The sequence below is a fragment of the Babylonia areolata genome, chromosome 13 (assembly GCF_041734735.1).
Source record: "Babylonia areolata isolate BAREFJ2019XMU chromosome 13, ASM4173473v1, whole genome shotgun sequence".
Classification (NCBI taxonomy): domain Eukaryota; kingdom Metazoa; phylum Mollusca; class Gastropoda; order Neogastropoda; family Buccinidae; genus Babylonia; species Babylonia areolata.
In genome coordinates, this window is record NC_134888.1 from 35,932,039 (window position 1) to 35,959,615 (window position 27,577).

Consider the following 27,577-nt stretch of genomic DNA (forward strand, 5'->3'; position numbering starts at 1 on the left):
TAGACAAGTCAAGACAAGACAAGACAAGACAAGACAATATGAGGTAAGGGGTCGGGTGTGAAGCGAAGGGAAGTAAAAGGTGACATAGAAGACGCAGGCTAACTGAAGAAGTGATAAGAAGAGATATGAGATAAGATATGATATTCAGTACTAGTGAGATGAGATAACTTTCACACACACACACACACCACACACACACACACACACACACAGAGAGAGAGAGAGAGAGAGAGAGAGAGAGAGAGAGCAACTGAGAACTGAGAAGGGACGAAACGGGAATGGAGGGTAATTATGTCGGGTGACACCTACATCATGAAAGATAAGATAACTTAAGAATAAGGTAATTATCTGCAATGAGAAAAGATAATACTAACTTCATGATCACATAAAGAAAAAAGCACGCCAAGAAAGTCCAGCAACACAAACGTTAACAATTGCACAACACGAATGCTGTCAAAGCGACTTAAAAACAAACAATAAGCAAATAGATAATACAAGACATGAATGTATAAGCACAACACGTTGATTCGCTTTAACTTGGATTCAAAATTCCTGCATTACTTAGAAATCTTCCAAAATTTGATTTGCAAAGAAGATTTTATTCTCAACCTCTGTTGCGCATTGATTCATTTTAAATGTTTTTGGATGAGAAATTCCCCAAATTAGGCTGTCTATAGATATCTTCAATATTTCTTGAAATCTGTATGAGTCAATCCCAATCCATGTGACTGGAGAATTGCAGGTACATAAATATATACGTTCCGAATACATGATAGACACGTGTAGCCGGTCTTGTATGTTGTCTGGCCCCGGGTCAGCCCGATGATACTCCCAGTGTCAATACTTCCCTGTCTCAATACTCCCCTGTCTCAATACTCCCCTGTCTCAACTGTACTCCCCGTGTCGATAATCCCCTGTGTCGATATTCCCCTGTGTAAATATTCCCCTGTCTCAATACTCCCCTGTCTCAATACTCCCCTGTCTCAATACTCCCCGTGTCGATTCTCCCCTGTGTCAATATTCCCCTGTGCCAATATTCCCCTGTGCCAATATTCCCCTGTGTCGATACTCCCCTGTCTCAATACTCCCCTGTCTCAATATTCCCCGTGTCGATACTCCCCTGTCTCAATACTCCCCTGTCTCAATATTCCCCGTGTCAATACTCCCCTGTGTCGATACTCCCCTGTCTCAATACTCCCCTGTCTCAATATTCCCCGTGTCAATACTCCCCTGTGTAAATACTCCCCTGTCTCAATACTCCCCTGTCTCAATACTCCCCTGTCTCAATACTCCCCGTGTCGATTCTCCCCTGTGTCAATACTCCCCCGTGTCGATACTCCCCTGTGTCAGTATTCCCCTGTGCCAATATTTCCCTGTCTCAATACTCCCCGTGTCGACACTCCCCTGTGTCAATACTCCCCCGTGTCGATACTCCCCTGTGTCACTGAGTACTCCCCTGTGTCAATACTCCCCTGTGTCAGTATACCGTCCCCGTGTCGATACTCCCACGGCCCGTTAATCCACCACACAAAGATCCCAAAACAGGCAATATACATGTATGTATACAGCTGTGAGTGAAATGCTTTCTGCTTGATTAATCGGCTCAGTACGGCCAGTCCTCTCTTCTCCTCTACACAGACACCTCGGATGTCCAGTGGGTGTCTCAATGACCCAACCTTTAGCTTCCGTCGTCAGAATTGTGGTATTCTTTGTCAACATTCACCTCTTCAGTATAAGAGCCTTCCGCTTGCAATATTTTGATGGTGGTAATTGGGGTGAAACGCTGTTAACGTCGTCTCTTTTGCCGTTCGTATGGAGAGAGTTAAAGATGTGTTGTGGAATGCGTTGTGTGTCGTGTTCCAAGGCTTCTTTCAACCGTCCGCGGCCGCCTTCAGAGTTGAGCAGCAGTGCGCCACTTGTGTGTTGGGGCCCGGGAGCCGCGTGTACCGCAGACAACAGTAGAATATGTGGACGGACTGATTGATCTGAGAAGTTGACACATTTTATCATATTTTGATCAGTGTTTATTTCATCAATCTATTTACTTGGGAAAGAGGCAATTCCCGTGCGGCTTTCGTGGAACACAGGGTGCTGTTGGCATTCCTTTATATATTTATTTTTTTCTTCACAACTTTTTTCTTCTTCTTCTTCTCTGGATTTCCCCTCATTCCCATTCATTCTCAGTGTTGTTTGAAGTCAATATTTCCACACACCACGCATGTGTTGATCAGTTTAGGTGTTGTCATGTGTGAGTTTCTTTTCCTTTATTGCATTTTTCGTTCTAGTCCACCAATGCTGTACGTTTTGTTTTTGTTCTTTGTTGTTGTTGTTTTTTGTTGTTCTTGTTGTTGCTTTTTTTTGGGGGGGTGGGGGGGGGGGCAGGGGGTTGTTGTTGTTGTTGTTGTTTTCTACACCATATCGTCAAGTCAGTGGAAGAAGTGAAGTACGGAAGGAAAAGAATCATTACGCATTATCCCCCTTCTGTGTTTATCTTCCGGTTCCAGAGTCCGCTTTTCGCGTCTGCTTTTTCTGCTTCGTAATCCTAAATTGCACCTTTTCACAAGCCAAACATTTTGCTTCAGATCTCCTCTGCAGTACGGTGACAGGCCATCTGAAGTAGTTCTAGCAGGTGTGAAGACCCCGAGGTTATTCCGTCATGTCAGACAAATCAGCTGCTAAAGATGAGGTAATTTGCCGAAAACAAACCTGTGCTCTCTCTCTCTCTCTGTCTCACTTTGCACTTTTTTGTTTGTTTTTTTCTTGTACGTATTTTATTAAACCACCATGCTAATGCAAAGTATTGTGTAGTGCAGACCCTGTTCAGGGCTGGGACTGGATGTTAAAAAGAACACTAGTGCGTATAGATCTATTATCTTTGAAGATCAAGAATTGTGTTGCGTGCGCGCGCGCGCGTGTGTGTGTTCATAAAAATGCTGATGGATTAGAATACTTTGTTGATTGAGTGAGTGAATATACTGTGGTCAGCAAGTGAACTGAAGAATAAAACAACAGTATAACATACATAAAATGCATATTGTGTATGTATGTGTGTATATATATATATATATATATATATATATATATATATATATATGCATATATACATGTGTGTGTGTGTGTAATTTTTTTTAAGTTGTATTATTAAAGACAAGAACAACACATGAATAAAACTGGATTCTATGTGATGCAGACAGAGAAGGGAGCAAGCAGCTGTTCCAGCAGCAGTGAGCAGCAGACACCATCATCATCTGCATCTGAAAAAAACAGGAGCACAGAGAGCTCAGATGAAGGTGCTGCAGCCCCGAAGTCCTGTGAGTGTGTTATATTAAATCCCATTGTTGTTTTATAGGTTTGTGTGTGTTTTGTTGGATTTGAGTTTGTGTGTGTGTGTGTCACTGGTGTCACTGTGTGTGTGAGAGAGAGAGAGAGTGTGTGTTTGTGTGTGTGTGAGTGTGCCTGAAGATCTGACCGGTGCATTGTGGCTATCCCTAAGTCAAACATAGATACAAACTAAGTTTCTCTTGTGAGTTTTTCTTTGTCCTGTCTTCTGACATTGTTATTAAGTGGGTGATTGGGTCATTGTGTGAGTGTCTGTGTGTGTGTTTGTGTGTGTGTGTGTGTGTGTGTGTGTGTGTGTGTGTGTGTGTGTGTTTGAAAGACACAGACAGACAGATGTAGGAAGTGTAGTAGAAAGAGAGTATGTATACATGTGTGTGTTACTCTGTGTGTGTGTGTGTGAATGTGTGAGAGAGAGAGGGGGGGAGGGGGAGAGTTTGCTCAACAAAGAGAGAGTGTTGTTCATAGATTTAAGCAACTATTCACTATAGTAAAGTTATTTTACTTTGTGTATACTGCTGTGTGTGTGACGTGTGTTGTGTATTGTTGTGTTTATTTTTATTATTTTTTTTTTTTTTTTTTTAATTTGTGTATACTGTGTGTGTGATGTGTGTGTTTTGTATTGTTGTGTATATATATATATATATATATATATATATATATATATATATATATATATATATATATATGCATGTGTATATGTGTGTGTGTGTATATATATATATATATATATATATATATATATATATATATATATATATACATATACTTCATCAATCAAACATATCATCTCTCATTCCAGCGCCAGAGGAAGAGGAACCTAGCTCTTCCACAATGGACAGACTAACACAGCTCATGAGTCGGGTGCTGCACACTGGCGGCAGAGGTGGTGCTGAGGAAGAGGAGGAGGAGGAAGTCCCCAGAGTGTTGGAGGAACTGACCCTGGAAGGTGTGGCACGCTACATCCAGAGCGGCAAGTGTAAAAACATTGTCACCATGGTCGGGGCTGGCATCTCCACGTGTGAGTGTTTAGAATCTATTTAGAATTAGTGGGTGGATGAGAGAAGTGGTGTGGTTGTGTGTTGTGTTGTGTTTGTGTGTGTGTGTGTGTGTGTGTATGCTTGCAAGTGTGTGTGAGAGAATCAGAATCAGGTGGTAATTTACACACTAATTGTCCTCAAAATTGAGCAGGTTTACAAAACAGTCACTATGAGAACATTCATTCAATCATTGTGTGTGTGTGAGTGTGCGCGCGCATGCAAGTGTGCCCTCTCTCCTTGTGATTTCATATTACTTGTGTATGTGCAAGGGTGTGTGTGTGTGTGTGTGTGTGTGTGTGTGTGTGTGTGTGTGTGTGTTCATGCAAATAGGTGTATGTCACTATATGTATCATGTGAGGGAGCATGCATACATGACACGCAGTTATGTGTGTGTGTGTGTGTGAGTGTGTGTCTCAAGGTCTTACCAGTGCATTGTGACTATCCACAAGCCAAAGATTGAAACAAAGTTTCTTGTGTCATCTTTGCTTTGTCCTGTCCTCTGCTATTGTTAAGCATTCATATTTTTTGTCTTCTTCTAGTTCTAGTTATTTTTATTTTATTATCAGTATTATCATTACTATTAGTTTGTTAATATTTTTGTTTGTTATCTACTTCCTTGTTTCTTACTTTACTTAATATACTTGTTTAACTTTTATCATTCTGTTATTAGTATTATGGAATTGTTCATTTGTATATATTTCTTTGTTATTTGTCATTTGCTGAATTGTTTATACTTGATTTTCCAGTATTATTTTCTGTTTAGTATCATATATCTGACTTGTGTGGTCTTCATTTTCTTATTATTTCTTCCCTTTCCCTTCTTAATTTCTTTTCTTACAAGTTTGGTTTTTGTTGTGTTTGGTTTTTTTTATTCATAGTGGGGTTTGGTTTTTTTTCCATGCTGTTTGTGTTCAGCGGCAGGAATCCCTGATTTCCGCAGTCCTGGGTCGGGCCTGTATGACAACCTGCAGCAGTACAACCTGCCCAACCCTCAGGCCATCTTCATGATCGACTTCTTCATGGTACAATGCTGGGCAGAAAGAGGAAGACAGGAGGGGCAGGGGGGGGGGGGGGGGGGCAGGGGCAGTGGGGCAGACAAAACCATAGGAAGACAGAGATGAGAGAGATGGAGGGGGACAGAGAGACGGGGAGGGGAGGTGGAAGGGGGGGAGGGGGTAGACAGAGAAAGAGAGAGACACAGATGGAGGGAGACAGAGAGGAAAGAGAGGGAGAGAGAGAAAGATGGAGACAGAGGGAAGGGGAGAGAGAGAAGGGGGGGAGACACAGCGGTCACAAAGAGGGAGACAGAGATAGAGAGAGGGGGAGACTCAGAGAGAGAAGAGAGACAGACAGAGGGGGGACGTAGAAGGAGAGAGAGAAAGGAGACAGAGGGAGGGATGCACAGAAAGGGAGAGAAGAAAGAAAGAGGGAGACAGAGAGAAGCAGAGGATGGAAGAGAGAGAGAGAGAAGAGATAGAAAAAGGGAAACAAAAAGAGAAAATGAGATTCAAGATGGTTTATTCAGTCAAGGCCATAGCCCCATATGAGCAGGGGCAACAACAAAATTTTGTTTTGTATGTGTCATTGTAATTGTTAATGCAAACAGTGCAGCATATTCCATAACAAGCACCAGAAAACTAGGATATAAGTGTCTCTCTTAAATGAAATGCTTTAGATAGAAACAAAGCAAAACTACGTATAGTGTTTTCATCCACCGATGACATCAGTAAACACAGTCGAAACGTACATGGATATGCATAGTATTTTTTAGGAATGAGCTGGATTCGTAGGTCATTAAGGACAGGACATTTCAAAACAAAATGGACTTCATCCTCTCTGGATTCCCCGCACAAAGGACACATTAAATCAGAATGATAAATGGATTTATAACGATATCTATGTATGTTTAATTCAGAGATACCGAATCTGAATCTAGTGAGAATAAGTCGTAGGTGTCTGTTCAAATCAATCAAAAGGTATCACTTCACTATGTGATCTGAAATATAAACTTGATACATGTCAAACCTGTCGCTCGATTGGATATGGCTTTCCCACTCCTGCCACCTACAGTCTATCAATCGTTGTCAAACAATTTGTACAAATCTAGTTTCATCACCAACCCCTTGAAATTCCCAAGCATACCCAACCCCAATTTCACATAAACACACTCGAATTTTCGATACCCAATTTCTTTTCCCTCTTGAATCTAAATCATTTAGCATGATATAAGATTTCCTAGGCAGTCGATTATTACTCATTTTTAATAATTTCAACCAATAACGAATGCATCTAATGGCAGAGTTAATATAAATTGGGTACCTATCAGTCTGTCCATACACTAAGTCATAAAGTGTTCTCATTTCAACCCCAAGAAACTTTTTAAGGCCAAATAAATGAATAGATTCACAATGCATATCAGGGAGAGAAGAAAGAAAGAGGGAGACAGAGAGAAGCAGAGGATGGAAGACAGAGAGAGAGAAGAGAGAGAAAAAGGGAAACAAAAAGAGAAAATGAGACCGACATAGAGAGAAGAGAGAAGGAGACATAAGGAAAGAGAGAGAAATAGAGCAAGGGATACAGATAGAGAAGAGAGAGTTGCGAAGCCATGATTTTGTTAGTTTTTTGTTTGATGGAAGTTCATGTTAGGTGAGACACATTTGTTTCCCACTAATGTAGATGTTGATGGTGTTGGTGATGATGACAGTAATGTAGATGATGATGATGCTGATGATGATGATGTTGCAGGAAAACCCCAAGCCTTTCTTTGTGCTGGCAAAGGAACTCTTTCCTGGATCTCTGAAGGTGAACAAGGGTGGAGTGGTTAGGGTCAGTTCTTTCGGGGAGTGAAGGGGAGGGGGAAGGGAGAGGAGGCGGGAGACTTGCGCCTCAGTTTTTCTAATGAGACTTACGGCTTTCATGAAGGTTCTCTTCCATATTTTGTGATGTAATTGTAAGTAGTGTCATTTGCCTGTTATGTTGTGTATCGGTCCAGTTTGTAAAGGCGCTATGGCAGAATCAGTTAGTCGGACATCTGATCCAGTGTTCACCACTTATCGGGTTTCAAGACCCTGTTTCAGCATGGTGCTGTGTTCTTTTGAGAGGTACTTTACTTTGATTTGCCTTTCTCATCCCAAGCATGAATGAGTATCACATTTCGGTAAGGGAAGGTTAACTCACTCAGGACGAAGGGACCCAATCAAGGCTCTACCGTTTACAACAGTTTCAGATGAATTAGCTCTTCTTCTTCTTCTGCGTTCACTCGTATGCACACGAGTGGGCTTTTACGTGTATGACCGTTTTTACCCCGCCATGTAGGCAGCCATACTCCGTTTTCGGGGGTGTGCATGCTGGGTATGTTCTTGTTTCCATAACCCACTGAACGCTGACATGGATTACAGTGTCTTTAACGTGCGTATTTGATCTTCTGCTTGCATATACACACGAAGGGGGTTCAGGCACTAGCAGGTCTGCACATATGTTGACCTGGGAGATCATAAAAATCTCCACCCTTTACCCACCAGGCGCCGTCACCGTGATTCGAACCTGGGACCCTCAGATTGACAGTCCAACGCTTTAACCACTCGGCTATTGCGCCCGTCGATCAGGTTTCAAGACTCTGTTTCAGCATGGTGTTGTGTTCTTTTGAGAGGTACTTTACTTTGATTTGCCTTTCTCATCCCAAGCGTGAATGAGTATCTGATTTCGGTAAGAGAAGGTTAACTCAGTCGGGACGAAGGGACCCAATCAAGGCTCTACCGTTTACAACAGTTTCAGACGAATTAACTCGATCAAGGCTTTAGATAGTTTTGAATTTTTGGAGAATTACATAGAATTTGCATAATGATGTTATAAGCTAAGAATATTTGAATTGACCTTTCCACTCTCCACTGCGACCAATAAATGCAGAGTGCGTTGCTGTGCTCGCGAGCAGGAGAGTTGTTTTTGCGGTGACTGGTTCAGGTGAACATTGTGTGTCAGCAATGGAGTTTGACCCAGTTTCTTCGCAGTCACAAGGCAGACAACAGAATTAGACGATGGGGCCCTATCGTGGCTATATAGCATTCTGAATTTTATCTGGATTCGTTAACAAGTCATCAGTGTGTGCAAATTTCGAACAGAAAATATGGATACTTTCATCATCTCACTGTATGATAGCATAGGAAGTGAAGAAGTTTTATATTTTGTCCCAAACTACCTCGTTATGTTACTGATCAGTTTTGAAGTTTTCAGTTCATAGATTCTAACATTTGTCTGTTGGCGATTTTATATCATATCCATGCAAGTGGGTCGTCTGTGGGGAAAGTCAGGGTAGCTAACTGGCAGTACTGAGTTTAAAACGGTGAAGGGAGAAAATTGGGCCCACCTGAATCTATGCTGAGTCCTAGACATAGAGGATATGAATTCACTGCCCCGATGGCTGGAAAGGGCTATTTAACTCACTCCGGACGAATAGTTCTCTCCCTTGCTTTTCCCAACAGACGACCCATTTGTTAGGGTTAGGAAAAAAATCACAAAAAATACAAAACATAAAGTAACTGAATGAAACTCACTGTACTTGACCCACTGACCCCTCTCCTGACGTCGTGTGAACGCCTACCCCCCTCCCTCTTTACTGCTCTCAGAAGCTGAGTCACTATCAGTTACTCCTTGCTGGGTGATTTCTTCACTGCAGATACTTTATTCAACATCTTCATCATCCTCATCGATGTCAAAACCTTCAGTTTGAAGCATTTCAATCACTTCAGCAGCAGTAAAAGCCGCTGTCGTGATCTAGTTTGCTCAAAAAATTTCCACTTGTATCGCCTGTGACGCCATTTTCGATACGTATGCAGATTAGCTTGTTGTGTGGGGACCTGAACTTGCTGGCTCGCTGTGGAGTGTGTTGTTACAAAATCTCATGAAGAAACTTTCCATTCAACCCTTGACACATTCGCAATGCCCGGTGTAGCTGCGATTGTTATACTACCCCATGAGGAAAACGTGGAAAAAATTTTTGATTGTTGAAACCGCTTTAGTGTTCCATCGTCCAGAACGCTACTTTATGTCAGGAACGCTATAGCGTTTCACCATCTGGAGTGAGTTAACCTATTGTCTGTAATAACACAGAATGATCTATCGCTCTGTAATGTGACTGTTGTACGATGAGACCTGTTGTCTGATCAGTTACGTGGTCCGTTGAGTGATCTGATTGATGTGTCATTTACATTTCGATCTTTTTTTCTTGTGATTTATTGCATGGTCTGTTGTACAGTTTGTTGTGTGTGATGACAGTCTGTGCAGTTTATTGTGTGATCTGTCTGTGTTGTGGTCTGTGTGTGTGACCTGTTGGGTTAGTTTCAGTGTGACGTGTTGTCACAAACTATGTGACCTGTTATGTGATATGTGCATGTATTGACAGTGCAGTCTGTCAGAAAATTTGTGTGATCTACTGTGTGATCTGTTTAGTGATCTGGTGTAATTTGTGGTATTGTGTTGATCTCAGGTATGATTTTTTGAAATTTTTAATGAAAGGCAGATATATGGAGCATGTAATATGGATTGTCAAAAAAAACACTATGTGAATGGACATTAAACACATGACATGTTCCATGTGGTCTGTAGCATGGTGAATTGTGTGATAGCCTTGTATAAGATTTGTAATATGATCTGTTGTCTGATCTGACAATGATGGCATAACTTGTGGGCTTCCTGAGCTAGCAAATACTTTGGTAACTACCCAGAGACTATGTTGTGTCTCTATGAGAAATGAAACAGAGTTGATCAAATGGTTCCTTTGTTGTTGTTGTTGTTGTTTCAGCCCACACTGTGTCATTATTTCATCCAAATGCTGCACTCTAAAGGCCTGCTGCTTCGTCACTACACACAGGTCAGTTTCTCTGTTGTAAAAATGGATCAGTTTCAGTTTCAGTTTCAGTAGCTCAAGGAGGCGTCACTGCGTTCGGACAAATCCATATTTGCTACACCACATCTGCCAAGCAGATGCCTGACCAGCAGCGTAACCCAACGCTTGAGGGGAAAAAAAAGAAAAAAAAAGGTGAATAAATAATAGATAAGCTTACACAAATAAATAAATAAATAATAATTATGAAAAAAAAAAAGGTGAATAAATAATAGATAAGCTTACACAAATAAATAAATAAATAAATAAATAGTAATTATAAAAATAAAAAAAAGGTAGTAGTAATAATAATAATGACAATAATAATAATAAAATAATAACAATAATAAATAAATAAATAAATAAATAAGATAACAAGATAAAAATGGATCAGCTTTAAGGAAGCTCAGATTTGTATTCCTAGAGAATGTGAATGGTTCACTGATACTGCACTGTGTCTCTCAGTTTCTGGCTTCTTGATAATATTTGATAATAATGATCATTATCATCATCATCATCATACTTATTATGTTATTATTATTACTTTTGTTATCGTTATCATGAGGATAGTTCTGTCTAGCAGTTTAAGCTAATTTCATGGCTTATGTGTCATAAATGATGAGGGGGAGGAGGAGAAAGATGCGGTTTCTGATGGTGATGATGTGTATTTATACAGCATGTACAGTGCGGTTCTAAGCTCACAAAAGATTTGTTGAGTAACAGTGCCATTAACCCTTTGAGCCCTAACAAAAACAAACGGCGATCATAGATGTCTTAGTAATAGTGATGTGATGTGTAAACGTATGAAGATACAGCGATCAGAGAGGTCTTTGTAACAGTAATGTGATGTGTAATAGTATGAAGATACAGCGATGGGGGAAAAAAAGGGGGGGGGGGGGGCGGTGTCAGCGAACGTAGAAGACAATGGTAACATGGTTGGGTTAGAAATGACTGCAGCTCTGCGCTCAGCATAAAGATGAATGACATAGCAAAACGTGTGTGTGTGTATGTGTGTGTGTGTGTATGTGCGTGCGCGTGTGCTTATGTTTCTGTGTATGTGTTTGTGTCTGTGACTTTATATATTGTCACTAAAAACCATAAAATGATTCATGTGTTTGATTGTGTAATGAACTATATATGCATGTATATATATATATATATATATATGTATGTGTGTATATGTATATATTTGTGTGTATATATATATATATATATATATATGTGTGTGTGTGTGTGTGTGTGTATATATGTATATATATCAACATAATCATTTATATCTGTTATTGTTAATGTTCACATTTTTTCTCATCTATTCTGAAAGTCATAATGAATTTATATATATATATATAATAAAACGGTGGTCGACCCAAGAAAGTCCGGGAAAAAAAAAAAAAAAAACCCTTTGAGCCCTGACCACCGCTTTACCAGTGGCAGAGAAAAATGACATAATGCCCAGCCACCGGTTGAGTGGTGCGTAAACACTTGAAGCGTGCAGAGTCTCAACCTGGCCTGTCAGGGCAGAAATCAGGGACAAAACGTGCAAGAAAACAACTGTACACAACACAGCAAGTAATTGATATGTTTGATGATTTATCGGAAGCAGAGCATGACGGTGATTACTCTGATAGTGAGGTGGAATTCGAACTGGATGATTTTGCTACAGATAGTGATGTTGAAAATGAATCTGAGCATGCAGAATCAGTTGATCAAAGGAGGCGTGTCAGGTTGAGACTCTGCACGCTTCATGGTAGAAATCGATCTTTTTTATCCAAAGCACATGCACAAAACACAGTGAAAAGGCGTGGCAATGTTGGTACTATGTTCGCTGACATCAGAATATTACAGTTTTTCTGATTGGCTCTTCAATATAAGTCAACCAATAGCAAAACACGACACGTGTGTTTACGCACCACTCAACTGGTGGCCAGGCATTATGCCACCCCTCCCCACCACCGGTAAAGCGGTGGTCAGGGCTCAAAGGGAACTTGTACTTTGAATTTATTTTTCTTCGCAGAGAGGGCTAGGGGAGGGGAGGGATGTGGCAGAGTGGTGAAGACACTCGTCTGTCAATACAAAGTCTGTGAGGGTCTGGGTTTTGAATCCCGCTCTAGCCCTTTCTCCCAAGTTTTACTGGAAAATCGAACTGAGCGTCTAGTCATTTGGATGAGACTATAAGCGGAGATCCCCTGTGTAGCAAGCACTTTTTGCACTGAAAAAGAACCCATGACAACAAGAGTGCTGTCCTCTGGCAAAATTGTGCAGAAGAAATCTACTCTGATAGGTATACAAATAAATAGGCGTGCACTCAAGGCATGATTAAACGCGTTTGGTTATGTTACCGGTCCGGCGTCTGCCGAACAAGATAAGATAAGATAAGAATAACTTTATTATCTCCAACTGTAGAAATTTGGTCAGGCGCATTATCACAACATAGACAAGTAAACAACATGGGGACCATAACTGTAAAAGCCAACAACAGCCCCTACAAATATTACGAAGATACAAATGTAAAAAAAAATATATATATATCACATACATCATTTCATACATACATCCACACACTGCAGGTAATAACTAGTATTCTTAATGTAAAAACAGAAAGAATTAAGAAACATTATTTGAATATAATTATAAACATAGCCTACTATACTGCACATTGATTACAATAGACAGATAAGATAAGAATAAAGGTGAATTGCGGAAAACCACAACCAGATAATCAGCACACACCAGCACCCCGCCACCCCCCCACCCACCCTTAGAAAACCAGGTCGATTTCAGATTGCACAAATGTGGTTTAGTGTACATATGGATTTGTCCAAACGCTGTGACACCTCCTTGAGAAACTGAAACTGAAACTGCAGGGAGGGTGAGATGTTTTCTTTGATTACTAATGTTATGACCAGTCTGGTTGAACTTCTATTTCTTTGATTAATTTTCTGTCTTCCCTTCAGGGAGGTGGACAGAGTGAGTATGAGGCTCATGACGTCACACATTTGTTTCCTTCCCAATCCAACATGGGCTGTGCATGCTGGGTAGGATTGTGTTTCCTCAACCCTCGAAGCACTTACATGAGTTCCGGGGGACTTTAACATGCATGTTTAATGTAATGCATGTGTATTCAAACAAAGGGAATGAAAGCACTTGTAGGTCTTCGCATGTGTTGACCAGGGAGATGGGAAGAATCTCCACTCTTGACCCATTCAGTCCTGAGCCCAGCCGAACAGTGCCCTGGCGTCAAAATTTGTTTCATTAAAAATAGGTGTTCATACATACGCACGAACCGCAAACAAAGGGAACTGACTTCTACTGTGTTTCCAACTGTGTCCCCCATGTCAGTTTGGAGGAAAAACCAGGTCGATTTCAGTTTATTTTTCTTAGTTTTTCTGCATCAGTATGATAGGAGAACCTGCTGAGGCTGTAAACTTCTGAGGGTTGAATGGGTTAAACCACCAGGCGCCGATACTGGGATTGAACCCAGGAGCCAGTTGCATTGCTCGGACAGAAGAGCCTAGTATGGCCGTAACCCGCTACTGTGTATAGTATGGAACTGACTAATGGCGTAGTTAGGTCAACGTAGGCATTTAGTCACGTGTAACTGTCAAAACAATAGAACCAAGCAATGCAGCTGGCTCCAGGACCTTAAGCTGATGAAAGTGCAAAGCTTTATCCACTCAGTTATTGTGCCTGTGGTGAGAGATGGTCGCTTTTCAGAATATCGACACACTGGAGAGAGTGGCAGGTCTGCCGACAGACAAACTGGTGGAGGCTCATGGGACCTTTCACACAGCACACTGCTTACAGTGCGGTGCTCGCTATACCTTGCCCTGGATGAAAGGTATGGGATTTTTTTTTTTTTTTTTTTTTTTTTTTTTTTTGACACGCACACACACACACACAATTAAACATTTCATTCAATTAGCACTGTGAACACACATCCATCTGACTCAGAAAGCAAACTTCACACAATGCAGAAAAGGTTAGCAGGTTAAAGGTTCCATCACCTTTTATGGTCATTGGGGCAGTGAATTCTTCTTCTGCATTCGTGGGCTGCAACTCCCACGTTCACTCGTATGTACACGAGTGGGCTTTTACGTGTATGACATGTTTTTAACCCCGCCATGTAGGCAGTCATACTCTGTTTTCGAGGGTGTGCGTGCTGAGTATGTTCTTGTTTCCATAACCCACCGATCTCTGACATGGATTACACGATCTTTAACATGCAAATTTGATCTTCTGCTTGCGTATACTCACGAAGGGGGTTCAGGCATGAGCAGGTCTGCACAAATGTTGACCTGGGAGATTGGAAAAATCTGGACCCTTTACCCACCAGGCGGCATTACCGAGATTCGAACCCGGGACCCTCAGATTGAAAGTCCAACGCTTTAACCACTCGGCTGTTGCGTCCATCAGTGAATTCATATCCACTGTGTCCAGGGCTCTTTTAACCTTCCCCGACCAAAGTCAGGTACCCATTTACACCTGGATAGAGTGAGAAGAACTGGAGTAAAGTGTCTTTCCCAAGGACACAGCACGGTGCCTAAATGGGGACTCAAACCCCTATCACTGGTGAACACTGAATCAGAAAGTCCAACGCCCAACTCAGGTGTAAAACAGGTGACTTTGGGGTCAAACACAATGCATACAAGTACGTACTACATGCAGGACAGTGTTTTGCTTGAAGAGTATGCACATCATGCAGGTACTCACCAAGTAGTGCCTCATATGTATCTCAGTGTCACACTGTTATTCATATCCACGAAAAACTGTCACCATTGTCACTGCTATTGTCCTTATCACATGAATGATTTGAACTTTGTCTCAAAGAGAATATATGCCTTTCACTGCACTAGCAGTCACTGAGCCAGAATCAGATCATTATCTACACAATTCTTGAACAAAAACTATTCAGAAACAATACTGTCTGTAAATACGCATGTCCATGTCACAATCATCATGTAATATGCCACACAAAGGTGACACGTGTGTGATAAAACTTGAAGCAGTCATGCCAGTTACTGCACAAGTATAGACCACAATTTTCACACTTCTTACTTTTTTAACTTTTCATCACCCGCTATCTGCGCTTCTGTAGCAACAGCTAATTGCACTCTCTCCTTGTCATTCATTTGAAACAGATCGAAATCATTATCTGTTAGAGCGTTGTAAAACTCATCATCAGAAAACTGGTCACAATCCGAACTTTCTACACATTCCGTTTTTCTGTGTCAGTGTGTCTACACAGCACATCGGCAAGAATGTAGCGGCACCCACTTTCCCATGGCCTAGGAAGGGGGAAGGGGGTGTCTGGCATCCATTCCACTCAACACTGCCCCGCTAGTGACCCGGTCCAGGATAGATGACACACACTGATGGCGCGACTCGCAGGAAGTTCAAAGCGCTTACCGCGAGAACCGATTTTCCGGGCTGCAGGAAGGAAAGGGGGAATTCTCTGCTGCACGGTTTTCCAGCCTCCAGGAATGAAGAGTAAAAATCCTGTAAACCGGAAAACCATGCTGCAGGGATGAAAGAATTAATTAAGGGGAAGCGTTTACCTGTGACGTGTTTAAGAATTATTTTTGATTTTGTTTTTTGTCCTGTTTCAGAGAAAATCTTTGCTGATGAGATACCCATGTGTTCGGAGGAGGATTGCACAGGTGTTGTTAAACCAGGTAGGTAGCATACATGCACATTCATTCACATGTGTACATGCCACTCACGAATATTTCATGTTTGCACATGTACATGTACGCACACGCACACGCACACACACACACACACACCATGTGTGTATTCATGTGCACTTGTGGGTATGCGTATGTGTGCATGTGTGCGTGCACATGTATATATGCACTTATCAGTTTGTGTGGGTGAGGTCGTGTGTGTGTGCACAGGCATGTCATGCACACTGCATTGACATGTTTGTGTTATTCATTGATGCATTGCTTGTGTTACATGCCTTGTTGTCACATTTACAGATATCGTGTTCTTTGGAGAGGCTCTTCCTGGGAGATTTTCTCAGTGTGCAATGAAGGTGAGGTGAAAAACACATGGGTGATTTTCTTCACACATTTGATCATTACCATGTTACATTGTGCATTGTAAAGAGTTGTGATATGACGCAAAGAATTGCAGTTTATGTCTCTTATTATCTCTTCTGATATTTGTATGTGACCATTTTTAGCCTGACACATCAACAACTAGGCATACCACATGTATAATTCTATGTATGTCCCTGTTATATTCGTCTTCGTTCATGGGCTGCAACTCCTATGTTCACTTGTATGTTCACAAGTGGGCTTTAACGTTTGTGACTGTTTTTACCCTGCTATGTCAGCAGCCATACTCTGTTTTTGGGGTGTGCATGCTGGGTATGTTCTTGTTTCCATAACCCACCAAACACTTACATGGATAACAGGATCTTTGACATGCGTATTTGCTTTTTTGTTTGCGTATACAGGGGGTTCAGGCACAAGCAGATCTGCACATATGTTGACCTGGGAGATTGGAAAAATCTCCACCTTTTACCCACCAGGTGCCGTTAGCAAGATTCGAACCTGGGATCTTCAGATTGAAAGTCCAACCCTTTAACCACTTGGCTATTGCACAGGTCATCCCTGTTATATAGATACAGTAACAAATCTGCCCATTCCTGCCTTCACCTCAACACCCTATCTCGCTCTCTGCGATCAGCTTCAGGTCCACTCTTGTTTCCACATTCCTAGATTCAAACACTCCACAGTCACCAAACACTCTCTGTCTCTGGACCTTGTGTGTGGAACAGGCTCCCTCTTTCACTTCATCAAATCTCTGAACTCGGCTCGATCTCTTCTTCTTCTTTCTTCTTCTTCTTCTTCTGCGTTCATGGGCTGCAACTCCCACGTTCACTCACATGTACACGAGTGGGTTTTTACGTGTATGACCATTTTTACCCCGCCATGTAGGCAGCCATACTCCACTTTCGGGGGTGTGCATGCTGGGAATGTTCTTGTTTCCATAACCCACCGAACACTGACATGAATTACAGGATCTTTAACGTGCATATTTGATCTTCTGCATGCGTTTACACATGAAGGGGGTTCAGGCACTAGCAGGTCTGCACATATGTTGACCTGGGAGATCGGAAAAATCTACCCTTTACCCACCAGGCGCCGTCACCGTGATTCGAACCCGGGACCCTCAGATTGAAAGTCCAATGCTTTAACCACTCGGCTATTTGCCCGTCCTCGATCTCTTCAAGTCTGGCCTTAAAGTTACCTCTTTCCAAAACAGCTTCCGTCTTCCCTCCCTCTTTCCAGCTAAAGTTTCTCAAGACTTTCTTCTGCTTGTATTTACATGTTTTATCTGTCATCCCTTTAATTCAGAGTTACGCATGTGTGCTGTGAAAGCCTTTTGATTTGTCTTTCCGCAGGATTGAGTGCTACATAAACACATTTATTTTTGTTGCTGTTGTTGTTACAATTAAATTATGATAATGATTATTATTATTATCAATATCATTATTATCATTAGCATCAGTATTATTATTATTATTATTATTTTCATGATGATGATGATTATTACTGTTATCATTATTATTATTATCCATGCTTGCGTGTTGTGATCTTGTGATAGTGTGTATGTGTGCTGTGGGGAAAATGTTTTTGCCTCTCATTTTTTGTGACTTCAGTATGAGGGCAGGGGAGGGTTCATAGTATGCAGTGTTCCATTTCAAAGTAAGACAGTCAGTTAGTCAGTCACACTTATTGGAGTATTTTCATGACATAGCAAATGGTTTGAACACTGTGCGATTTTTAGCCTTGCTTTGGAACGGCCTTCATGGTCGGCTGGACCTCAAACCATGTGACTGATGCACTGATATCCTCCTCACCCCCTCACCTTCTTCTTCTTCGTTCGTGGGCTGCAACTCCCACGTTCACTCATATGCACATGAGTGGGCTTTTACGTGTATGACCGTTTTTACCCCGTAGGCAGCCATACTCCGTTTTCGGGGGTGTGCATGCTGGGTATGTTCTTGTTTCCATAACCCACCGAACGCTGACATGGATTTCAGGATCTTTAACATGCGTATTTGATCTTCTGCTTGCATATACACACGAAGGGGGTTCAGGCACTAGCAGGTCTGCACATATGTTGACCTGGGGGATCGGAAAAATCTCCACCCTTTACCCACCAGGCGCCGTCACCGTGATTCGAACCCGTGACTCTCAGATTGACAGTCCAACGCTTTAACCACTTGGCTATTGCGCCCGTCACCCCCTCACCACCCATCCCCAGCCTCCAACACCCCCGGCAATGTCTAACTTGCCCTCCCTAAATGCAGTGACGGATAATGAAGCTAGGCTAGCTACTGGTAGAGCAATGGCAAGTCAGCAGACAATTCATTCTTTGAGCAGTACATATTACAGGAAAAGAGATGCAGTTGTTTTGTAACTAACAGTATGAAGAAATAAACAGTCCCACTGGCCCCAAAGAAAATGTTTGAGTCAGATCTCTCTTTTCCATTCAGACCACGTTTGATTCATAGAACACACCTTGTCTCAGGGAAAAGGGGATGGGGGAAATGTGTTCAGTCTGCACTAAAGCTGACTTCTCAGTCACCCGTTAACTGACTCAGTCAAAAACTGGTTGTCCAGCAGAAAAATCTACAGAGAATTTCCACTTGTCTGCCAAAAGATGGTGGCAGAATGCTTAAGACACTCGGCCAATACAGAATCCAAGATGGTATAGGTTCGAATCCTGCTCTTGCCCTTTCTCCCACATTTGACTGGTAAATCAAACTGAGCATCTGGTCGTTCAGATGACAGGATAAACGGACGTACCATGTGCAGCACGCAATTGGCGCACTGAAAAAGAACCCATGGTGCTGTCTCTGACAAAGTTCTGAAGAAGAAATCCACTCTGATAGGTGCACAAGTATATATGTATGCATGCACTCATGGCCTGACAAGCGCGTTGGGTTATGCTGCTGGTCAGGCATCTGCCTAGCAGATGTGGTGTAGCGTATATGGATTTGTCTGAACACAGTGACATTGCAAATGGTTTGAACACTGTGCGATTTTTAGCCTTGCTTTGGAACGGCCTTCATGGTCGGCTGGACCTCAAACCATGTGACTGATGACCTGACATCCTCCTCACCCCCCCACCACCCATCCCCAGCCTCCTCACCCCCTCACCACCCATCCCCAGCCTCCAACGCCCCCTCACCACCCATCCCCAGCCTCCAACACCCCCTCACCACCCATCCCCAGCCTCCAACACCCCCTCACCACCCATCCCACCATTGAGAAACTGAAAGTGAAACGGCCAGGAGATTCAGATGTCCCAGACAATCAGACAGTTGGGTATTACAAGCCCAGGGTGATGTGAGCATTAGTGCTGCTGATTTTTTGTTTGTTTGTTGTTGTTTTTTTAATTTTTTGTGGTGTGCAGGATCTGAAGCAGTGTGACTTATTGATCGTGATGGGAACGTCACTGGTGGTGCAGCCGTTTGCCTCCCTTGTTAGCAGGTCAGAGTGCCACAGATGATTTCTGTTTTCTTTCGTTTTTGACTCACTTGTGTAAACAAAGTGAGTCTATGTTTTAACCCGGTGTTCAGTTGTCTGTGTGTGTGTCCGTGGTAAACTTTAACATTGACATTTTCTCTGCAAATACTTTGTCAGTTGACACCAAATTAGGCATAAAGATAGGAAACATTCAGTTCTTTCCAGTCATCTTGTTTAAAACAATATTGCACCTCTGGGATGGGCAATTATATGCAAACTGCATTTACTGCTATATTTATATTTTTTGTATTCTCTAAACTTGGCACTTTGATCTCTTATTCTGACACAACAACAAGAGGAGTCATTATTATCATTTTTTGTTCAAACAGGAACTTCTTTTGCTAAGCATGGAATTTTTATTTATTTTGCAAACGTTTTAGTGCAGATAGTAAAAAAGGGAAATTACTCTGTAATTAATGCTAGGGGACTTAATTTATCACAAGTGAGTCTTGAAGGCCTTGCCTCTCTTGTTTTGTTTGTTTTCTCTTTCCACATGTCATTGTAGAGTCATTTACTTTTCTTTCTGCATTTGTGGGCTGAAACTCTAGCATTCATTCGTCAGCTCAGGGGAACTTTTACATGTGTGGCCATTTTTACCCTGCCATTTAGGCTGCCATATTATGTTTTCAGGGGTGTCCATGCTGGGCATGTTTCTGTTTACATAACCCGTCAAACACTGACATGGATTTCAGGATTTTTAACATGATTATTCATTGTTTTGCATGTGAATACCAACAAATGGGGATAAGGCGTGAGCATGATATGTTTGACACTAGGAGATCGGAAAAAAAATCTCCACCCTGTGTATATGTGCGTGTGTGTGTATGTGTGTGTGTGTATGATGTGTGTGTGATGAGTGTGCATGTGTGTGAGGAAGGTTAATATTGTGTGGTGTGTGCATGTGTGTATGGATGTATGTGTCAGTGATATGTGTGTGTGTGTGTGTGTGTGTGAATGAGTGAGTGTGGTCCTGTGTGTGTTGTATATGTGTGCATGTGGGTGTGTGTAGGATATGTGTGTGAGACAGTGTATCAGTAACAGCCGTGTTTCTGCTGGCAGAGTGCCCCCCTCCACACCACGACTGTACGTCAACCTGGAAAAACCGCCAGCAGCAGGGGTGAGCATCTTGCATTGAGATTCCACTGTCTGTCTGTCTGTCTGTTTGTCTTTCTGTCTGTGTTTGTCTGCCTCTGTCTCTGTCGCTATTTGTCTGTGTCTCTCTGTCTTTCTCTGTGTCTGTCTGTCTCTCTCTCTTTCTCTCCACAGTGTTGGGCTTCTCAAGTTAGAGAAATATTATGTACAACAGGTTTTAATTTTGTGTGGTTGCAACAGGGTGTTGGTGATGTGAAAGGATTTCTTATTACTTTCAAGCAAAGACTTATAGATATCTTCATTCAAGAATGGTCGGGTACTATTAGTGATAGAGACAGATATTCATGCTACAGATCATTCAAAGTTGTATTTGAAAAAGAAAAATACATAACAAATGCTGATGAATATTGTTTCAGAGTGGCGTTGTCTCAGGCCCGATTTAATGTGCTTCCTTTAAATAACAATGTTAATAGGTACACTGAAAATGATGTTTTAAAGCATTGTCCTTTTTGCCAAGGTGAACTAGAAGATGAATACCATTTGTTGTTTGTTTGTTCTGTATATAATGATTTACGGACAAAATTTCTTCAAGACTGTTTAAACATGTCTCTTAGTTCACTTCTCCGATCAAACAACAAGCAGAGAAATTTCCATGTATCAAAATTTATTTTCCATGCGATCAAAAGGAGAAATCATATACTCAGACCTAATTAAGTAGAATTAATGTCAAGTCCATGAATATTATGATATTGTGTCATCTGTTCAAGTGTTATAATACCCCTTCCCATGCCCACCCCCAGTCCCCTGGTTTTGAATTGTGGTCCATGGCCAAAGTTCATTAAAACAATTTCGTTCGTTCGTTCGTTCTCTCTCTCTCTCTCTCCCACCTCTCTACCTCTTTCACTATCTCTGTCCCTTTTTCTCTCTCTCTGTCCCTTTCTATCTCTCTCACTATCTCTGTCTCTCTCTGTCTCTGTCTCTCCCCCTCTCCCTCTCCAGCACTGTTGACAGAAAAGATCGTTAACAGTCCCTTTCATAGTTGACGTCATTCATAACCTGTTGTTTGTCAGTATATTTCTTTTATCCTCACTTCGTCATCTGATGTCATGGAAGTTTTCTTCATTTCACATGTTTCTTTAGTTTTACATGGCAAATTGAATGACCATCCCTTGTGTTCGTTAACTCACTCAGTACGGCCAGTCCTCTCTTCTCCTCTACACAGACCCCTCGGATGTCCAGTGGGTGTCTCAATGACCCAACCTTTAGCTTCCGTCGTCAGAATTGTGGTATTCTTTGTCAACATTCACCTCTTCAGTGTAAGAGCCTTCCGCTGATAATATTTTGATGGTGGTTATTGGGGTGAAACGCTGTTAACGTCGTCTCTTTCGCCGTTCGTATGGAGAGAGTTAATCTGGCTCTGTTCATTACGTTTTTGGTTTATGGATATGTCAGATTGTCTTGATTTTCAAATGTAGGTGTATTTCCCTGTAAGGGAAAAGGGATAATAATAATAATAATAATAATGGATACTTATATAGCACACTATCCAGAAATCTGCTCTAGGTGCTATACAAAAACGATTTTGTTAACATAAAACATTATATCTATGTTACATACACACACCAAAATGTGACCACACACACACACACACACACACACACACACACACACACACACACACACACACACACACACACACACACACACACACACTGCATACATACATTTTAACATACATGTGTATCCAACAGCTATCCTAACACATACGCACACATAGGCAGGCACAAACTTACATAAACACACGCACACACAATACACATTCATATACATGCATGTAGTTATGTACACATACATATGTATACACACATAGTCAAGCACAGCTAACGCAAAGGAAGTGGACCTGCCACAATTGAACTTATTGCTGAGGGAAAAGGTGAGTTTTGAGACGAGATTTAACTCATTCAGTACGGCCAGTCCTCTCTTCTCCTCTACACAGACCCCTCAGATGTCCAGTGGGTGTCTCTATGACCCAACCTTTAGCTTCCGTCGTCAGAGAATTGTGGTATTCTTTGTCAACATTCACCTCTTCAGTGTAAGAGCCTTCCGCTTGTAATATTTTGATGGTTGTAATTGGGGTGAAACGCTGTTAACGTCATCTCTTTCGCCGTTCGTATGGAGAGAGTTAAGAGATGCCAAACATTGCTGACTGACACCTCTTGGTGAAATGAACTGACTCAGCTGTCTGGTGGTTTCTTCTTCTTCAGCATTCATGAGTTGCAGCTCACATGTTCACTCTGTATGTACGAGTGGGCTTTTGCGTGCATGACCATTTTTATCCCGCCATATTGGCAGCCATGCTCCATCTTCAGAAGAGTGCATGCCTGATGTCCATAACCATGTGGAGTGATGGCCTAGAGGTAACGCGTCCGCCTAGGAAGCGAGAGAATCTGAGCGCGCTGGTTCGAATCATGGCTCAGCCGCCGATATTTTCTCTCCCTCCACTAGACCTTGAGTGATGGTCTTGACGCTAGTCTTTTGGATGAGACGATAAACCGAGGTCCCGTGTGCAGCATGCACTTAGCGCACATAAAAGAACCCACGGCAACAAAAGGGTTGTTCCTGGCAAAATTCTGTAGAAAAATCCACTTCGATAGGAAAAACAAATAAAACTGCACGCAGGAAAAAATACAAAAAAAATGGGTGGCGCTGTAGTGTAGCGACGCGCTCTCCCTGGGGAGAGCAGCCCGAATTTCACACAGAGAAATCTGTTGTGATAAAAAGAAATACAAATACAAATACAAACCGACCGAACACTTACACGGGTTACAGAATCCTTGACATGTGTTTGATCTTCTGCATACGCACACATAGGAAGCGGGTTCAGGCACTAGCAAGTCTGCTAACCTGGGAGGATGGAAAAATCCCCTACCCTTAACCCTTTGAGCCCTGAGTTCCTGAGCAATTTTAACCCTTCTGTCTGAGCTCCTGAGTCAAAATTTGCAAATAATTGGTATTTAATGTGTCATGGCAGATATAAAAAGAGTGCCCTGACCACTGCTTTATCGGTGGTAGAGAAAAATTACATAATGCCTAGCAACCGGTTGAGCGGTGCGTAAAGACTTGTGTCGTGTTTTGCTATTGGTTGACTTATATTGAAATCGATCTTTTTTATCCAAAGCACATGCACAAAACACAGTGAAAAGGTGCGGCCATGTTGGTACTACATTTGCTGACATCAGAATATTACAGTTTTTCTGATTGGCTCTTCAATATAAGTCAACCAATAGCAAAACATGACACAAGTGTTTACGCACCGCTCAACCGGTGGCTAGGCATTATGTCATTTTTCTCTACCACTGGTAAAGTGGTGGTCAGGGCCCAAAGGGTTAAACCACAGGGGGTTGTGACCAGCAGTCAGACCCAGGACTCTCACATCGAAAGTCTAATACTTTAAACCAGAACTCTGAGACTGAAAGTCCAACTCCTTTACCACAGGACTCTGAGACTGAAAGTCCAACACTTTTACCACAGGACTCAGAGACTGAAAGTCCAACACTTTTACCACAGGACTCTGAGACTGAAAGTCCAACACTTTTACCACAGAACTCAGAGACTGAAAGTCCAACACTTTTACAACAGGACTCTGAGATTGAAAGTCCAACACTTTAACAACAGGACTCTGAGATTGAAAGCCCAACACTTTTACAACAGGACTCTGAGACTGAAAGTCCAACACTTTTACCACAGGACTCTGAGACTGTAAGTCCAACACTTTTACCATAGGACTCAGAGACTGAAAAGTCCAACACTTTTACCACAGGACTCTGAGACTGAAAGTCCAACACTTTTACAACAGGACTCTGAGACTGAAATTCCAACACTTTTACAACAGGACTCTGAGACTGAAAGTCCAACACTTTTACCACAGGACTCTGACTGAAATTCCAACACTTTTACCACAGGACTCTGAGACTGAAAGTCCAACACTTTTACCACAGGACTCAGAGACTGAAATTCCAACACTTTAACAACAGGACTCTGAGACTGAAAGTCCAACACTTTTACAACAGGATTCTGAGATTGAAAGTCCAACACTTTTACAACAGGATTCTGAGATTGAAAGTCCAACACCTTTACAACAGGATTCTGAGATTGAAAGTCCAACACTTTTACAACAGGATTCTGAGATTGAAAGTCCAACACCTTTACCACAGGACTCAGACTGAAAGTCCAACACTTTTACAACAGGACTTGAGACTGAAAATCCAACACTTTTACAACAGGACTCTGAGACTGAAAGTCCAACACTTTTACAACAGGACTCTGAGACTGAAAGTCCAACACTTTAACAACAAGACTCAGAGACTGAAAGTCCAACACTTTTACCACAGGACTCTGAGACTGAAATTCCAACACTTTAACAACAGGACTCTGAGACTGAAAGTCCAACACTTTTACCACAGGACTCTGAGACTGAAAGTCCAACACTTTTACCACAGGACTCTGAGACTGAAATTCCAACACTTTTACCACAGGACTCTGAGACTGAAAGTCCAACACTTTTACCACAGGACTCAGACTGAAAGTCCAACACTTTTACAACAGGACTCTGAGACTGAAAGTCCAACACTTTTACCACAGGACTCTGAGACTGAAAGTCCAACACTTTTACCACAGGACTCTGAGACTGAAAGTCCAACACTTTTACCACAGGACTCTGAGACTGAAAGTCCAACACTTTTACAACAGGACGGAAAGTCCAACACTTTAACAACAGGACTCTGAGACTGAAAGTACAACACTTTTACCACAGGACTCTGAGACTGAAAGTCCAACACTTTTACAACAGGACTTTAAGACCCGAAAGTCCGACTGAAAGTCTGTAGTTTTCCATTATCTTTCAGCTCCCCGTACAGGGTGCAGGGTTGGTGGTCAGCTTTGTGGACAGTGCCAGGTCATCCCGCAAGCAGCTCCATCTGACACACAGGCCTGATGTCTGTGACCTGCATGATTACATGACCACAGTGACCTCTATGTTTGATTGTCCCGACCTTACCTGACATCAGTGACCTTACCTGACCTATGTGACCTCCTTACTTGACCTCTACGACCTCTTTACATGACCTCTATAATCTCTATACCTGAGCTCTATGACCTTACACGACATCTGTCACCTAATTTCCATGATTTACATGCATTGACCTCTGACCTTCTTTCCTGACATCAATGCCTTACCTGTCCTCTGTGACCTTGCTTGACCTCTATGACCTCCTTACATGACCTCTAAGATCTTCGTACCTGAGCTCCATGATCTTACATGACCTCTGTGACCTCTTCACCTGATTTCCATGATCTACATGCTTTGACCTCTGACCCTGACCTCATTAACTGCCATGCTTTGACCACAGTGCTGACTCCCAGACTTGACATCAGTCAAGTCAAAGATTCATTTGGCTCTGTAATTGATAGGATTCATCAGAAGTAAACAGATCACCAACAGTCTTTGACTGTATCAAAAAACAAGATCACCAACAGTCTTTGACTGTATCAAAAAAACAATGTACACTGTACCAGCATTCAGTGTGATGAAGTTGATATGTTTCTGCAACATGGTAATGGTGATTTAGATATATTGTTTCTTGTGACAGGATAACATTGATGGGAAATAATCTCATTGTTCGATCACTTTGTACATTTCCGGAAGGCTGTGAAGTGTTTCATTATGTGTTCATGTGTTTCTTCTGTTGCCAGGAGGATTTTCTGTCGCTGTTGATGGGAATCGGAAGCGGTTTTTGTTTTGATGATGACAAGAACTACAGGTTTGTGGGGTGACTGTGAATGTCCTATGTGAAGCCACCCTAATGTTCTGCAAATGTCAAGTGTGAACCCACCTTAACAGTAGGCAAATGACTTGTGTAAGCCTACTTAAATGTAATGTGAACTTCTTGCATTAGCCTGCATTGATATTTTGCGAAAATCTTGACATGCAGCTACCTGAATGTTAAGTGAATATCCTGTTTTAACCCACCTTATACTTTTGGAATTTCTTGCATGAGTCCCACCTTAATGTTTGGTGACTGTCCTGTGTGAATCCACCTTAATGTTTGGTGACTGTCCTGTGTGAATCCATCTTAATGTTAGGTGACTGTCCTGTGTGAATCCACCTTAATGTTAGGTGACTGTGCTGTGTGAATCCACCTTAATGTTAGGTGACTGTCCTGTGTGAATCCACCTTAATGTTAGGTGACTGTCCTGTGTGAATCCACCTTAATGTTAGGTGACTGTCCTGTGTGAATCCACCTTAATGTTAGGTGACTGTCCTGTATGAATCCACCTTGATGTTAGGTGACTGTCCTATGTGAATCCATGTTAATGTTGGTGACTGTTCCTGCATGAATGCACATTAATGTCAGGTCCTGTGTGAATCCATGTTAATGTTTGGTGACTGTCCTGTGTGAATCCACATCAGTTTTATGTGAATGTCTTGTGTGAATCCCCCTTAGAATTTATTTAACATCTTGTGTGAATGCAACTTAATGTTAGGGGACTGTCCTGTGTGAATGTAATGTAAGGCGAATGTCATTTGTGTTCCCATTGTAATGTTAGGTGAATTTCTTGTGTGATCCCACCTTAAGTGAATGTTTTGTGTGAGCCCACCTTAATATTTTATGAACATCTTGTGTGAA

At 41.9% G+C, this 27,577-nt stretch overlaps 1 protein-coding gene across 1 annotated transcript in view; it reads left to right on the forward strand.

Moving 5' to 3' along the window:
* Positions 1–724: 724 nt before the first annotated feature.
* The window catches only part of LOC143289233 (NAD-dependent protein deacetylase sirtuin-2-like), a 30,901-nt gene continuing 4,048 nt past the window's right edge, over positions 725–27,577 (forward strand). The window contains exons 1-13 of the mRNA XM_076598204.1: positions 725–742; positions 2,583–2,686; positions 3,191–3,311; positions 4,139–4,357; positions 5,292–5,398; positions 7,122–7,178; positions 10,174–10,242; positions 13,969–14,092; positions 15,861–15,926; positions 16,233–16,288; positions 19,687–19,763; positions 20,859–20,916; positions 26,643–26,710. Coding sequence (XP_076454319.1) covers positions 2,657–2,686; positions 3,191–3,311; positions 4,139–4,357; positions 5,292–5,398; positions 7,122–7,178; positions 10,174–10,242; positions 13,969–14,092; positions 15,861–15,926; positions 16,233–16,288; positions 19,687–19,763; positions 20,859–20,916; positions 26,643–26,710 — 1,052 coding nt within the window. The 5' untranslated portion in view covers positions 725–742; positions 2,583–2,656. The remainder of the gene's footprint in view (positions 743–2,582; positions 2,687–3,190; positions 3,312–4,138; positions 4,358–5,291; positions 5,399–7,121; positions 7,179–10,173; positions 10,243–13,968; positions 14,093–15,860; positions 15,927–16,232; positions 16,289–19,686; positions 19,764–20,858; positions 20,917–26,642; positions 26,711–27,577) is intronic.